General features: G+C 40.0%; 1 protein-coding gene across 10 annotated transcripts in view; it reads right to left on the minus strand.

Annotated features, from left to right (window-relative positions):
* LRCH3 (leucine rich repeats and calponin homology domain containing 3) overlaps nucleotides 1–13,305 on the minus strand; it is a 68,439-nt gene extending 55,134 nt beyond the window's left edge. For 3 of the 10 annotated variants that reach the window (XM_080409348.1, XM_080409350.1, XM_080409344.1), the window contains exon 1: nucleotides 12,920–13,223. In XM_080409348.1, the coding sequence (XP_080265474.1) occupies nucleotides 12,920–13,157 (238 nt within the window). In that variant the 5' untranslated portion in view covers nucleotides 13,158–13,223. Of the gene's footprint in view, nucleotides 1–12,919 lie in introns of all 10 variants that reach the window. The other 7 variants (XM_080409351.1, XM_080409345.1, XM_080409346.1 and 4 more) reach the window with 6 other exon arrangements.
* Between the last annotated feature and the right edge of the window lie 512 nt (nucleotides 13,306–13,817).

A 13,817-nucleotide genomic window follows, 5' to 3' on the forward strand; every position in this document is an offset into this window, starting at 1 on the left:
TTCTATCAAAACAACTGTTACATACTCAAATTAATACTTGAGGTGAATCGTGTACGTCTTTTCACCAAATAAATATTATGAATCCCTGGCAGCAAACACACAAAACAGAACCCTAAATGGTCCAACTACAACTGAAAAGATATTTTTGTTCAAAACCAAACCAAACCCATCCCTGTTCAGGGAAATGCTTAAGTCAAGGTTTAACAGTAAACACTGCTCTTAAGAGGCCATGATGGAAATTAATCTCAGACTGTAGCAGAAATTAATCTCAGACTGTAGCAGTCACTTTGAAAGTTTTTGGCTGGTTGGTTCTAGCCCTCCAGCTCTTTTTGAGAAACATCAGTTTTGTGCAAGAGACAACTTTTATCTATATCGGCTCAGTACAAACTGCACAGAGCAGGAGAAAATGGAGAACAAAAGCTTTCTGCATCACTAGAAGAATTCTTGACAAACACTGAGCCACAGAAGAAAATCTGCGTGGTAACTGCCCACACTGTACAACAGTGACGATGAAAATTCCACTTCCAGAGATCTCCATTATTCCATTTCATGACTATTTTAACTGCTAGTATTTTTAAAGCTCTACATATACACACAACTTTATTTTAAAAAAGTGCTCATTCGCAAGCACGTAAAAAATCCAAATGGAAAAAAAATCTCAAAGTTACAGAGAAACTGCTTCATACATGCTAACACATGGACAAAAGCATGACACATGAAATGTATGAAAGCATACTACTGCTCCTCAGCAACGACACTCTGCCTTCTGCCCACTGCTTATGAAATATTTGACTGTGTTCCAGCAGAGCAGGGTTTCATTTTACAGGACTGCTTCACAAAGTTAGCAGAGAGGGGTAATACACAGTAAATGAATTCATCCCCCCAAGCCTCCCAGATACAGTTTCTTCAGGTATAAAAGGAATCACCCAACTAAACAAACAGACCTTAAAAACCCCCAAAAATCATTTTAAAGCAAAAGCCATAAAAAAAACCTTTGAAAATGGAGCTAGAACGCTAGAACTATTGCCAGATTGTAAGTCCATGTGCAAACCTCTGCATCCATTTATTACTTTTTTCCTATTAAAAATTATAAGCATTGTTAAAAGCATACATTTAATATTTAGTCAATCCATTTATTTTCCCCAGAACCTCACTAGGATAACAAGCTTGGGTTAAAAGAGGGACAACAGTCTTCAACTTAGGTAAAAAAGCAGGTAAACTAGTAGTTCCAGCACTGCACAAACAAATCCAACCCCAAACCAGAGAAAACAGTCCCATGCAACAATCACTCCCTGGATTTTAATCAAGAGACATAATGAAAATAATTCAGCTTCAACAACTTTCAGCCTTCAGAAGTCTGCACAGAAGAATGGAGAGATAGGAGAGATGGGCTTTGATGCAGCAAGGGTACTTGATAACTTGAAAGACCTGAAATTACAAATTCCATTTTCACTGAATAGCAAAGAACAAACCAATGAATCTCACACAGCAAAATGGAAGGGTTATGCATTGAAAATAATTGGTCCTGCTATTCAATTTTGAAGACATTATAAAAATGGCACAGCATTAAAAGATTAATTTAGCTTCAGCATAAATATGGGAGTGATCAGCAAAAAGTGAGCAGTAAGGGTAGGAAAATGCAAGTCAAGCAGGATATTTAAGTTTACACAAAAAGAAAAATCATGATAAAATGCTAACAACAGTGACAGTACTGAATACTTCTCTTGCCCTGAAAGTATTATTGATCTTGTTATTGTAAGTAGAAGACGAAGAAAATCTACCCCAAGCTCACTAGAAGCACAGAAACACATCTATACTTCTAAAAAAAGTAAAATAAAACTCTTTTGGCTACTATAAAGCAAGAATGAGAAACCTGTGAAAAGTCTAACCATAGAATATTTTTGAAAATAAACCCATTTTAGTTTATATTTCACCTGATAGTATTTAACAATTCTTTACAAACAAGAATGGAGTTACATCCAGCTGGTAACTGGTCACAAGTGGTGTTCCCAAGTATTACATAGATACATATATCTATGTAAATACTGCAAATCTGGAAGTACTGTGCCAACATTTCCATTATTGATGAAAATATGTATTTTTTACTTTTGTTTTAGATATCCAAAGATGAAAAATGTTTTAAGAAAAATAAACCTGAATAATATTTTAATTTTATTTAAATGTGAAAAGCTATTAAAACACCTAGTTTCAAACTGATAACTCATTATTGAAATGGAACTTCCACAGACTTATTTCTTACCCACTTTCTGAAGCAGCACTACAGGGACTGTGAACAGAAACTACACTCAGTAATGTTGACATCAAGTACTTAACAGATCAGCAGATGCACTCCTCATTTTAGCATGTATTTGTGAAAGCAGAGAAGGCAGACACTTCAAAGATTACATCTGTATTAGTTACACAATTCACACGCAAATCATGTGCACTAGGCTTTGTGGGGGAAAAGTACCACTTCCGTTGTGCCTTCCCCTTTCAAAGTGCTGTAAACTCCTTAACTAATAGCAGTGAACATAATTCCCTCATCTGTTCCCTAATAGCAATTTGAATAGAATGCCATGGTGCAGAAAAAATTAAATTCAAGAAAAACATGAAGCATGTTAATTTCATAAGAAATAGGTATTTCTGGCTAGGAAAGCCATGTTCAAAGATTTATTTTATTTACTTGAATACTTTGGTCTAGATGGAATTCTGTGAACTGGAAGAGATTCTTGCATTAAGTAACAGAAACACTCTTGAAAAAAGCAAGAAGAGCAATCAACTTTGCAATCTGTTAACAGAGTACTGTCAAGGTATTTTCAGTATCTAAAAGAACCAATTTTTAGAAAACATGGTATGTAGAGATTTTTGTAGCCACCAAAGTATCCTCAAAAACAAAACGCAAGTTTCAGACCTAGGATATACAAATAGTTTGTACCACACTCTTTATTCATACTTAAATTTTTTCATATTTATACCACATGATCATAACCATCTGCACGCTTGAACCTGTGATGAATGTAATTATATGGAAAAAGCACTGAAAGTTAAATCTGCAAAAACTATGGCATATTGCAATCATTAAAGTTCTCAATTATGATACAGGTGTGGTTTTGTAATCCCTTATATTCTTGATATCTTAAAGTATAGCCCTGGGAAAAAGTTAATTCTTCAAATTATAACATGCCACGTAAGAGAGGGACTATGGCTTTATGTTCATATTAAGGAGTGTGTGTGTTTTGGGGTTTTTTTTGTTTTGTTTTTGTTTGGGTTTTTTTTTTGTTTGTTTAATAATCACATTAATAATCTTAAAAGTGTATTTCTGGTAGTATAAATAAACCTTCAGGTAAACAGTAGCAAATTGTAAAAAGAATGTTTTTGAATAAAAAACTAGCCTCCTTACTGTACATGAAGAGAGAATAAATCTCAGAATCATTTGTTAATATTCACCGTATCAATTAACCAACAGAAAGAGGGAATACTTCAGATTTTAAATAGTTGCTGTGCATTTGGGCACTAACAAAATAAACCAAAGTCTTCTTCCTCTTATTTCTAACTACAAATTAACACTCTTTCTCCCTCAGAGAAAATTAAAAACTTGAAGGGATAAAAATTGTGAGCAAGTATCTTAAAAACAAAAAATAAGAAAAATATGTTGACCATAGTAAGAAATTTGCAGTTAAATATAGTCTCACAATAAATGCTATGACTGCACCTTTAAAATGAAAATTCAATTCATAAAGCTGATTTTTTTAAAAAATTTGTTTTCAAGGAGTACAGGAACTACAAGGCAGATTGAACAGTATCAGTTATGGGGGGGGGGGTGTATGTGGGGTAGTATTCTCCACGAAAATTTCTTCTACCATGCTCAGAATTAAAGCTAACATTTAATCACCAGTGAAGGGTATCAGCAGCGAAGCTTCTAGACTTTCCTTCTTACACTACAACTTTTAACAGTAATTATAACAATCTGTTGACACACAGGCATCCCTGAATGATGGAATACATTTTGCACAGCAGCAGAACCACCATGCAATATAGAACACTTGAATATTATGCAACACATTTATACAGCTCAAACGATCAATCTGCTGTTTTAGCACAGATGGGTTCCAAAGATATTTTTTGTACCCTGCTAAGCCACCCCTTGGCAAGCCAGCAGAATAAAAGGAAGTAGCAGATATTTTATGGCTCATAACCACATTCAGTTGTGGCCCCCTACAAAAACATTTCTTCCATAGCTGAGCTTGGAGTTAATGTAATGACAAGCACCTAATTGTCCTGCTATTACTGTGCTCAGTGACTCTTACTCTTAGAGAACAGTGTATGACACCAACTCAAAGACCAGTAAAAGCCTTGGCCTAAGATGGAACTGAGTAGTATATATACAGCCATAAATAAGAGTAATAATGAATTAAGCAGGTTTAAATCACTACTAGGCTTATCAGCACCCTAAAATTAATATTTTCCTTGAATTTACAAGGAGTTTTCTACCAAACACTAAGATACTGATTATTCCTCTTTTTATTGTGCTAACAACTTGGGTGACAAGACTCGGAGCTGGCAATGAGAGAGGCATTTCAGACAGAGGGCAAGATTAACAAGGAAAGAATAAAAGTTGAGACATGGAAGCTGTGATGAAAGAGATGAAAAAAGAAATTGGGGACAGAAGAGACAGAACTAAAATAACAACATATTGCTGGGGACAGAACATGTGGCATGAACATAAGGAGAAACCCCAACCTGGAAGAGCACAATCTCCTCTAATACACCAACCACAGAAGCCAAGACCTGCACATACCATCACTCCTCTCCTCTCAAACATCTGTACAACTCAAAGGCAGAGCATCCCATTCCACAAACAGGTCCTAAGGAATGACAACTTACTGCTCTCTTATTGGCTCAGGTAAGAGAGACCTGATGGATGTAAAGGTTTGAACTGTCCTTATGAGTCACACGGATGCCAGCATGATTCCAATTTACTGAATCTAGAAATTCAGACTGAATTTGGAATGCAGCATTAGGAAAATAACCCGAAAAAGGCACTGACATTTTGCATAGAGAGAACTCAGTTAAAAATTTACATGACATTGCTAAATCAAGTATGCAGACAGCATAGCCTGTGATCAAAGATGCCCACATAACTTTAATTGCTCACTTCCTGTGCATATCTACTATCCACAGGTCTTTAATTAACAACTGCATATTACTTTTCACCCATGATCAGGATTTTTCTGTTCAAGTAGATTTCTTCAGACAGGATGAAATGACTGGAAGAATCAGGACTGATCACAGTAACAGTCTTATACAAGAGACTGTTCTTGAAAAAACGTTAGGGAAAAGACAGGGAATTACACAAAGAGAAAGGGATAGCTAAACTGAAAGTTGCTTAACGCTGCTTTGGAAAAAGATTTCATCCTGTCAGTGCCATATATTTCCTTCATAACACCATGCAAATCTTCTAACCTAATTTTTCCAAAGGTAGTAATCAATCATGTATTTCCATTATTCTAGATATTGGGCTTGATTTCCAGTACTCCTGAGGAGTCACCAAGGCATATGAAGTTCTTAAGAACTACAACAACAACAAAAAAAGTAACCTGTACAAGCTTGGTTGTCTGAAAGTTCAGGCACTGTTTTGAATTTAGTACCCCAAATCAGCAAACACTTTGATTCCGAGCTTCATATGTATATATAAAATGCAGTAACATTACCTTGCTTCACTTCACAGAGATTACATGAAAAAGTGTTTGAAACCTTTTCAATAATAGGGAGCACTACCCAAAAGCCCAAGGCAACAATAACGTATTTCTGTATTCAGAGCTAAATTAAAGCAATAAGCAAAATAAAGAGACTAAAATTCACATGGGTCATTCAGCAATGCAGGGGAAAAATAATTCAATAGATGCTTGCTAACACTACTGCCTTCTGCACAGAGCAGACTATGGTTAAAATCCCTATGTTCCAGCAGCCAACACCTGGGCTGCATAGCAAGTTGGATTTTTTTTAGGTATGTCCTCATTTTGGAGTGCTTGAACTACATTTAGAGAAGACTATGACTGCAAATATTTACATTTTCAAATCAGTAAGACTACCAGCTAGGAAAGAACAAAGACTCTCCTCACTCTAAAGAGGCTTCTGGGCTCTGTCAGTGAAAGCAGTGGTTTGTAGTGCAGAATCCTACATGAGGCTGAAGCAAGGCACTATCAGGACAGTTTTGGGGACTACAAAGTGGAAATGTCCTCTTCCTGCATATATACAAAAATACTAACTTAAGCAAAACAATCCTATAAAGAAAAGACCACAATGTATTATCCTTTGCAATCTTCTCTAAGTATCGATAATCCAGAGAACTAAAGCAGTATTTTAACTCTAAAGCACGGACTGCCAGGACACTTTAACATGAATGAGTTTTGACCCCTCCACTTAGGAGAGGGGGACACAGCAGATGAAGAAAGCACACTGCAGAGCTCATGATTTCAGCTAAATACACAACTGCAATTAATTCAAGCTGTTTGGCTAACATTGGAAACCATGAGATCCAAGCCCGATTAGTTACTAAAGAGAGAAGAACCCTTGAATTGAGTTACAGCCTTTTCGTTAGCTACTATGTAATTTTATTTTTAACACATGCTATATAATTTGCAGTGTTTATTGTAAATAATTCTTTACTGCTGGTTCTTCTACTGAAGAAACTGATTGCTGCATTCTACAGTGAAACCTAAACCATCAGTTTAAAATTACTTGCATAAAATAATGTATTTTGCCAAATGAAAGCATGAGATTGAAATCTGTCAGCAGTAAAGTTTCACTGAATGCAATTCAGCTCTGTAAGCCACACTCTAAAAGAAAAAATTCCTAGGCTTACCGATTCAAAGTCTAGCACGTTGTTTTACAAAAGATAATTAGCAAATCTACAACAGGTCAGTGGTAAAGGCTACAAAATAGAGTTCAGATGTGATTTCACAATTGATGCAAGTCAACTTAAGCTTATATATCTGCCAAAACAGACCATCTCATTCTTATCATCCCATACAGTCTTTCCACCCTCTCTGTTTGCTGGCACTCACACACGTGAAAATGTAGCGAGCTGTCCAAAGATTTGATCCAACTAGTTACTGACTGAGCTTTCAGCCAGGTAAGTATGAAACAGCTTGCTGGAAGGCAATGACTACTGGTGTTGACTGTGCAGCAGCAGGTGCAGACAGACCTTCCCCATTTGGCATCAGCGTAGAACCTGGATCACATTAGGCTGTGTATTTACAACAGACTTCAGGGAGTACTTAACCAATATAAATTTGCTACCTCCAAGCACAGGTACAGCCACAGGAGAAGAGGGCTGGAAACACCATGAGAAAAACAAAGACATTTCCTTTCCTCCTAAACTTGAATTTGTCCTTCATGTGACTGCAGGACTCAGTATATTCACCTATCAATCTTCTCCTCTCTACTTTTTATGTAGTTACAGTTATCTCCAAAAAGGAGCATGTATGCAGACAAGACTGTAGTGGGTGGGTGGGTAAAAAGTCTGATCGTGATAGAGGTAGGGAAGTGGAAGACTACTAGGGAAGTAACTAGAAACACATGCAACCCTAAACACCACTTAGACAAGTTTACTGGTAGTAAAAGTTTGATGGTGGGGCTTTTTGGTTTTTTGTTTTAAAAGATCAACTCATTAAACAAAGGCATTCTGAATGTCACTTACTACTTTTATTGCAACAAGGATTAGAAACTACAAGCTTAAGCTCCACTTCCCCAGATGCTATAAAACATTAGGCAGAAACACTGCCAGTGTGCCAAGAACCATTGAGCATCACTGCAGGCCTCAGCTCTCCACCAAAACCCAACAGAACACATACAACAAAAATGAACTACAACAGTCTACTGCTCTCCGTGTTTTGAGGGTAGCAAAATAAGCAAGAGAACCAACTTCAGTTTACCACCTTACCAAAGCACCACGCTCAGATTAATTCCGTTAGCCTAGACTAAGAAATGCCAGTATTTATGCACAGAACACACGTGAGATCAAGACTTTCTAATAACAGAAACGTAACAAGAAAGAAAACAAGAGGAAGCAAGCTAAATTATAAAGGGACTGACATAAGTAGGAGTCGCAAAGAGTTCAACTGAATGGAACAAGCTAGATTACCATCTAAAGTCTGGGGAATGACTGTCATCCTCCCTCCTTCTCACCCCTACAGCTACTAGAACCTCTGGACAGTGTATTTCCGTTTAGGTTTTGGTAAGGGTAGAGAAAAGTATAAAAATCTGAGCACAAGACTCTGAACTACCTTAATGAAATGTTAGTTTTGATTTTTAATACTGAAACTTGAGATAATCTAAGCACCAACACTGCAAACTCTTCTGACAAATAGCCTGTGACTTGAACAAAGAATAATCCCATTTCCTTCTAAATTATCTTAAAGACCATAGTAAAACTATAGTCAAGATACAGTAACCCAAAGATGTTTTTTTGCAAACAATTATTAATCTTAGGCTGGTTTAGATTCTGCTGTTTTGGCTTTAAGAACAAATGTTTGGGAAATATAGCCAATACTGTATGAGCCATACTGTACTTCTCAAGCTGTTTTACATTTCATCAGGTAATATCAACTAAATTTCTGGCAGGAAAGAAAAATACCAGTGAGACTTTTTACTGCAGAACACTCATACAGTAACTGTAATCTTTCTAAATGCATGCAAGCACTTATCATATAGAAATTTTATTGACACCATGGCCAGATTTTACCATTTCTATGGAAAGCTACTATGAACAAAACTCTGTAGAGATACCTATTGGCAAAGTCATTCAAAAGGTAGTAGCAGACAATTTTTTTTTTCTTCCTTTGAGTCTTACTATCCTTTTTCGCTACTAATATATTCCAGAAACAAGACATAGTACACTGCATGTAATTATCTTACTAGTTGATTTCCATACAACTGCCATTTCTTTTGTTGCTTAAACCCACACGTTCCCATCTTCTCCTTTAAAAATAGAGACAGTGAGTGATTTAGGTAATTACAGCTGTCATAGAGGATTTGACAAATAACTTTTCTGCTCAATGTATGCTTTAGGCCACTGGGAAAGCTGTCAAATAATGACATCAGAGTCTACATTAACACTGGCAAAATGAAACCGTGCTTCCTTTCATATTTAACTTAGATGGTTTATAGCCCTTCATTTTTCTACTCCCCGGTCAAGAACAAGAGTGGAATAAACAAATGGGTTGTAATTAAACCCAGATAAAATGTGGATAGATAATGCAGGTTAAATGCAAAGAGTACAAAAGAAAAAGAGTACATCCTTGCTTTGTTAATGAAGAAGCTTCTCACTATTCATCATCAATGAACTTTGTAAAGCTTGAGTCACTTCCTAAAATTCCAATTAAGTTGTAAGAATGAGCATAAAGAACAGCTGCCCTCTTTCAGTATCTAAGTTATTATTATGCTGCTTTTCTTGTACATGAGCCACCCCACATGTACAGGAACATTAGATGGACTACTGCATCACACACTGTGGGGAGCTACCTTCCTGCTAATCCAATTCAAAGCTCTCAAGCATAGACCACCCCATCTTCAATTTGATTTTATATTACATGATCTTAATTCCAGTTGAAGTACAAAATAACCAGGAACTTACTGTTACTTCAATGCCTGCTGAAGTTACCTGCTCAGTTCTGAGAACAACCTTAAGCACTGACTTTGGTTTAAAAAGCTGCCTGTGGGTCTTCACCACCTGGAAAACAGCAGTGCCCAGAAGCAGATGAGGCTCTGACATTACTAGAGAATTCACTTTCCAGTGAAAAGTTTAGTGACTGAGGCAAATGATTAACAAGGAACTTATTTTTTTCACTGATGCCTAACAGAAATATTATATTAACTTCCAAAATAAAAACACAGCAAACCTGATCTGGTCATATAGTTTAGTTTTAGGTAGTCCTGCAAGAAGCTGGGAGTTAGACTCAATGGTCTTTATGGGTCCCTTCCAACTTGAGATATTCTGTTATCTGTTTATCAAGTATTTTTCCACAGTTAAGTTACACCTGCCAGAAACTCAGCTCTGATGATTGTTTAGTGAGTGGTTAAGAATGGTACCTAGAAGCTATTACAGATTGAGCACCATGGTTAGTATTACTGTCAACTCTGTATCCAATGAAATGTGATCTTCCCATTGATTTAATGTTTGAAAATGTACCTTACGACTGACATCTACTTAAAGGGATTCTCCCCTCACCCACCATCAACCTCAAAATCTGCACAGAGCACCCAACTAAACTTGATCAGGCATCTAATCTCTAATACCCTGTTCCTTCTGACCCGCTTTGCTGGTTCATCTGTGTTAACAGCAGCTTCCAGGCAAGGCCAGTGATTCTGTTAAGGCTTAAGGCTATGCTAGGTGCTGGTTTTCTAGAAGTGTAGTTGTATTAATAAGGGACGTGACTCATTCCCACCTCTTTAGCATTGATGCAGTTACAGTGACACGCAATTAGTTTTATTACTACAATAGGAATGAGCTATACCAGTATAACATGATCCACACTAAAGAGGTGTCTATTCTGGAACATAAAAAAGAGTAAGGTTTGCATATACATTGTCTTGTCTTCAGTTTATACTTTGGGTGGAATTCCAATGATTTTTATGAAACTCCACACAGACATGCCCCACCTGATGTGCTTTGAATCTTTGCAGCACAGCATGCAGGAAGGCACTTGGGAGTCTACAGTCTAGGCAGTTATTAAAAGTATTTATTTTAAGTGTTTGCAACACCTAACACACATATACATAATACTGTATTATTTGTGGCTATTCCCATACAAAAGGATTGGAAGGTTCACAAGAAAAAAATTGACATGTGGAAAGAAGCGGATTAAACTTGTAGCTGAGTGCTTAACTAAAAACTGGAGGTAAGAAACGGCTGCACGGATTTTTCTCCACTGTTCAGCCTTATTCAAAACAGAAAAGTCATAGAAAAGACCACACTAAAGGCACAAGACGAAGTTATTCACAGCAGCCTTCAAAAAAGAGAATTTAAACAAAATGTCTCCATCCCCCATCCACCCCATAAGCTTTGCTTCTTACAACTTAAGAACAGCTCCAGCTTTTTTCTAAGGTTCATTGTGATGATAAATGCACAAAAGTGTATGGTATGCACTGCCGCTTATTAGCATTTAATGCTTCTTGAACAACTACAATGTAAATAGTCATCACAATAGATGGGAACCTCGGTGGAAACAAGAATTCCCACAAATTGTTTAAGAGTACAGTAAATGAATAGCAGTATAAACAAAAAAACCAAATCCCTTACAAATGCATGTTCTGCATTTGCTTACAGATCAGCCCACTACACATACATTGTGCAACTGCATTTGCAGAAAACCCTTTGAACAAAAAAAAATTTTATACCCTAACAAGAAGCATTTTTATTTATAGATGTGTCAAGTCAACCAAACGGCTGCCTCAAGTGCCTCAAGGTTTGGTCAGTGGTTGGTTTGGTTTTTTTATATATATTTTTCTATTAATGACAGATTTTTGCAGAAATAGGTTGTTACAGGACAGAGTATGAAGTCAGACAATTTTAAAGGAGGCTCCATTGTGAATTACTTCACTGAGAGTGTATCAACAAACTAACAAACATGGTAACTTTAAAAAATGTGACATTTGGAGTTTATTTTTAAGTTTCTTAAGCTACAACTCAAAACACTAGAAAATCTAAATGACTGCATAGAAAGCAATCAAAGCTAAACAAATAGCGTGTTGACATCTTTTAAAACTACTCCTACTTCACTTATACAACTAGACAATCAAAACAAACATAAACTAGATTTGCTCTACACAATGCTACATCCTACATCCTGCACAAACTCTCATTTCCCAAGTCTCATCTCTCTACTCAATACAGTAATATGTAAACATACTCTGCAAGCATGGTTTTGCTTATCATCCAGTGCTTACAAGGAAAGTATATATTTTTAATCTACTGCTATGTGCATATTTGAGGAGCAGAGGGGGAAAAAACCTACTGCTTACTACACCTTGTAAAATATTTCTTAAAAATCCTTAATCTTTTTATCTGTATCATACAGGAGAAAAAAAAGAAAAAGAACATCACTTTGTTAACAGTAGCTTTCATATCTTGCTTATGGGTGTCATAACCATAATAGAAGCATAAGAGCAGAAGAAACAGTTGTCTTTGGCACATGCACACCTGACAGCCCTTCTTGGAAAGTTGTTTGCCCCTGCCAACACCACATGGGGAGAGATGGCAAGGGCACGTATAGATGGGTATAAACACACACACCCTCACACAGACATACATCATAACAAGAACATGCCTGGCTAAAACCGCAGCAGTACTGAGAAAAGCCTCATCACTCGTTTTAAAACCGCCTCCAAGAAGGGAAACACCTCTAGAGTAGAGACGACAAAGAAAAAAAACCCAACGAAGGGAGCGATCTCACGGGGCCGAGAAGGGCGGAGAGCCCTGCCCCGGCTCCCCGTCCCGCCGCGGGCCGGGGGAGGAAGGGCGGAGGGGGGCGGCCGGAACGTGAGGGAGAAGCGGCCCCAGCGAGTCCTGCGGGCACGGCCACCGCTGAGGGAATCCCCCCCACACCCCTCAAGAGAATGAGGGGGGCTCCACCCCCCCCAACATCCACTGAGGAAATTTCTCCTCCTCGCGCATCCAGCTTCAAGTTACTGAGGAGGCAGCAAACTGATCTCCTCAGCTTCACTCTCGGCGGGGGGAGAACAGCCACCCCCCACCCCCCCGCCCCGCGATGGGGAGCTGCCAGGGCCCGCCACACCGGCTGCCCCCAGCCCCGAGGCACTTACGAGGGCAAGGCAGGGCCAGGCGTCTCCCCTTCTCCCCTCTCCTCCTTTTCCCCGCTGCGCCGGCCCCCCCGCCCCCCGGCGCCGCGTCCCTCACCGGCCTGGGTGGTGTCGCTGAGGTCGTGGTTGGCGGCGCTGGCCCGCGGGTAGTCCCGGAGCTTCCTGCCGCTCAAGCTGAGGGTACCGCTGGCCGCCGCTTCTTCTAAGGCTCGATCTAGGGAGCGGCTCCACGAACCCGGGCCTGAAGGGCCGGGTGGCGGAGAACAAGCCGCCGCGTTCCCCGCTGGCATCACGGCAGAGCCGCCCTCCGGCGCCGCCAGCACCGCGGCCGCCATTTCCCCCCGCCGCCGCCGCCCGCCGCCCGCCGCCGCTCCGGCTTCGCGCGCCCCTGCGCAGGCGCGGGAAAGCCCCGGGTCGGGCAGGGCGCGCGCATGCGCCACCCGTGACAGGGCGCGCGCGCAGCCGAGCCGCCCGTCTCCGGGCGGGGGGCGGGGGAACGCGCGGCGCCTCGGCAAAATAACCCGAAATCAGCTCTTTTGGGGCGTCATTTTTCCATTCGCCTGGGGTAACCTGGCGTGCGAGGGGGCCCGCCTGCCCCCGGCCACGGCGGTGGTGCCGGCACGCTTTCCGAGCTCCGGAAGCGTAGGCGCCCGGGGGGGGGTGGGGGGACGCCCCGCCGGCTGCCGCACAACGGGACACGGGAGCCAGGAGGGAAAAGTACCAACTGCTCCGTGTCTTTTCCTCGATGTCATCAATCCTTAAGGAGTCGCACTCGTTGCAGCGTCCGAATAAATGCCCACCTTGCTCCGGGAAAGCGCCGGCCTGCTGCTCACGCTGCAACTGTAGCGTGTCCGCAGGCTGCCTGAAGCTGGCGAGGGAGAACAAGGGCTGTAGGCACCACCTTACCACTGGTACCTACAGGCTGTAATTTTTTCCTGCACCGTCAATGAACAGCAGCACTTGCACTGCTTACCGGAGCCTCCGGCCAGCACCGC

This window comes from Falco punctatus (genome assembly GCF_963210335.1).
Source record: "Falco punctatus genome assembly, chromosome: 13".
NCBI classification, from domain to species: domain Eukaryota; kingdom Metazoa; phylum Chordata; class Aves; order Falconiformes; family Falconidae; genus Falco; species Falco punctatus.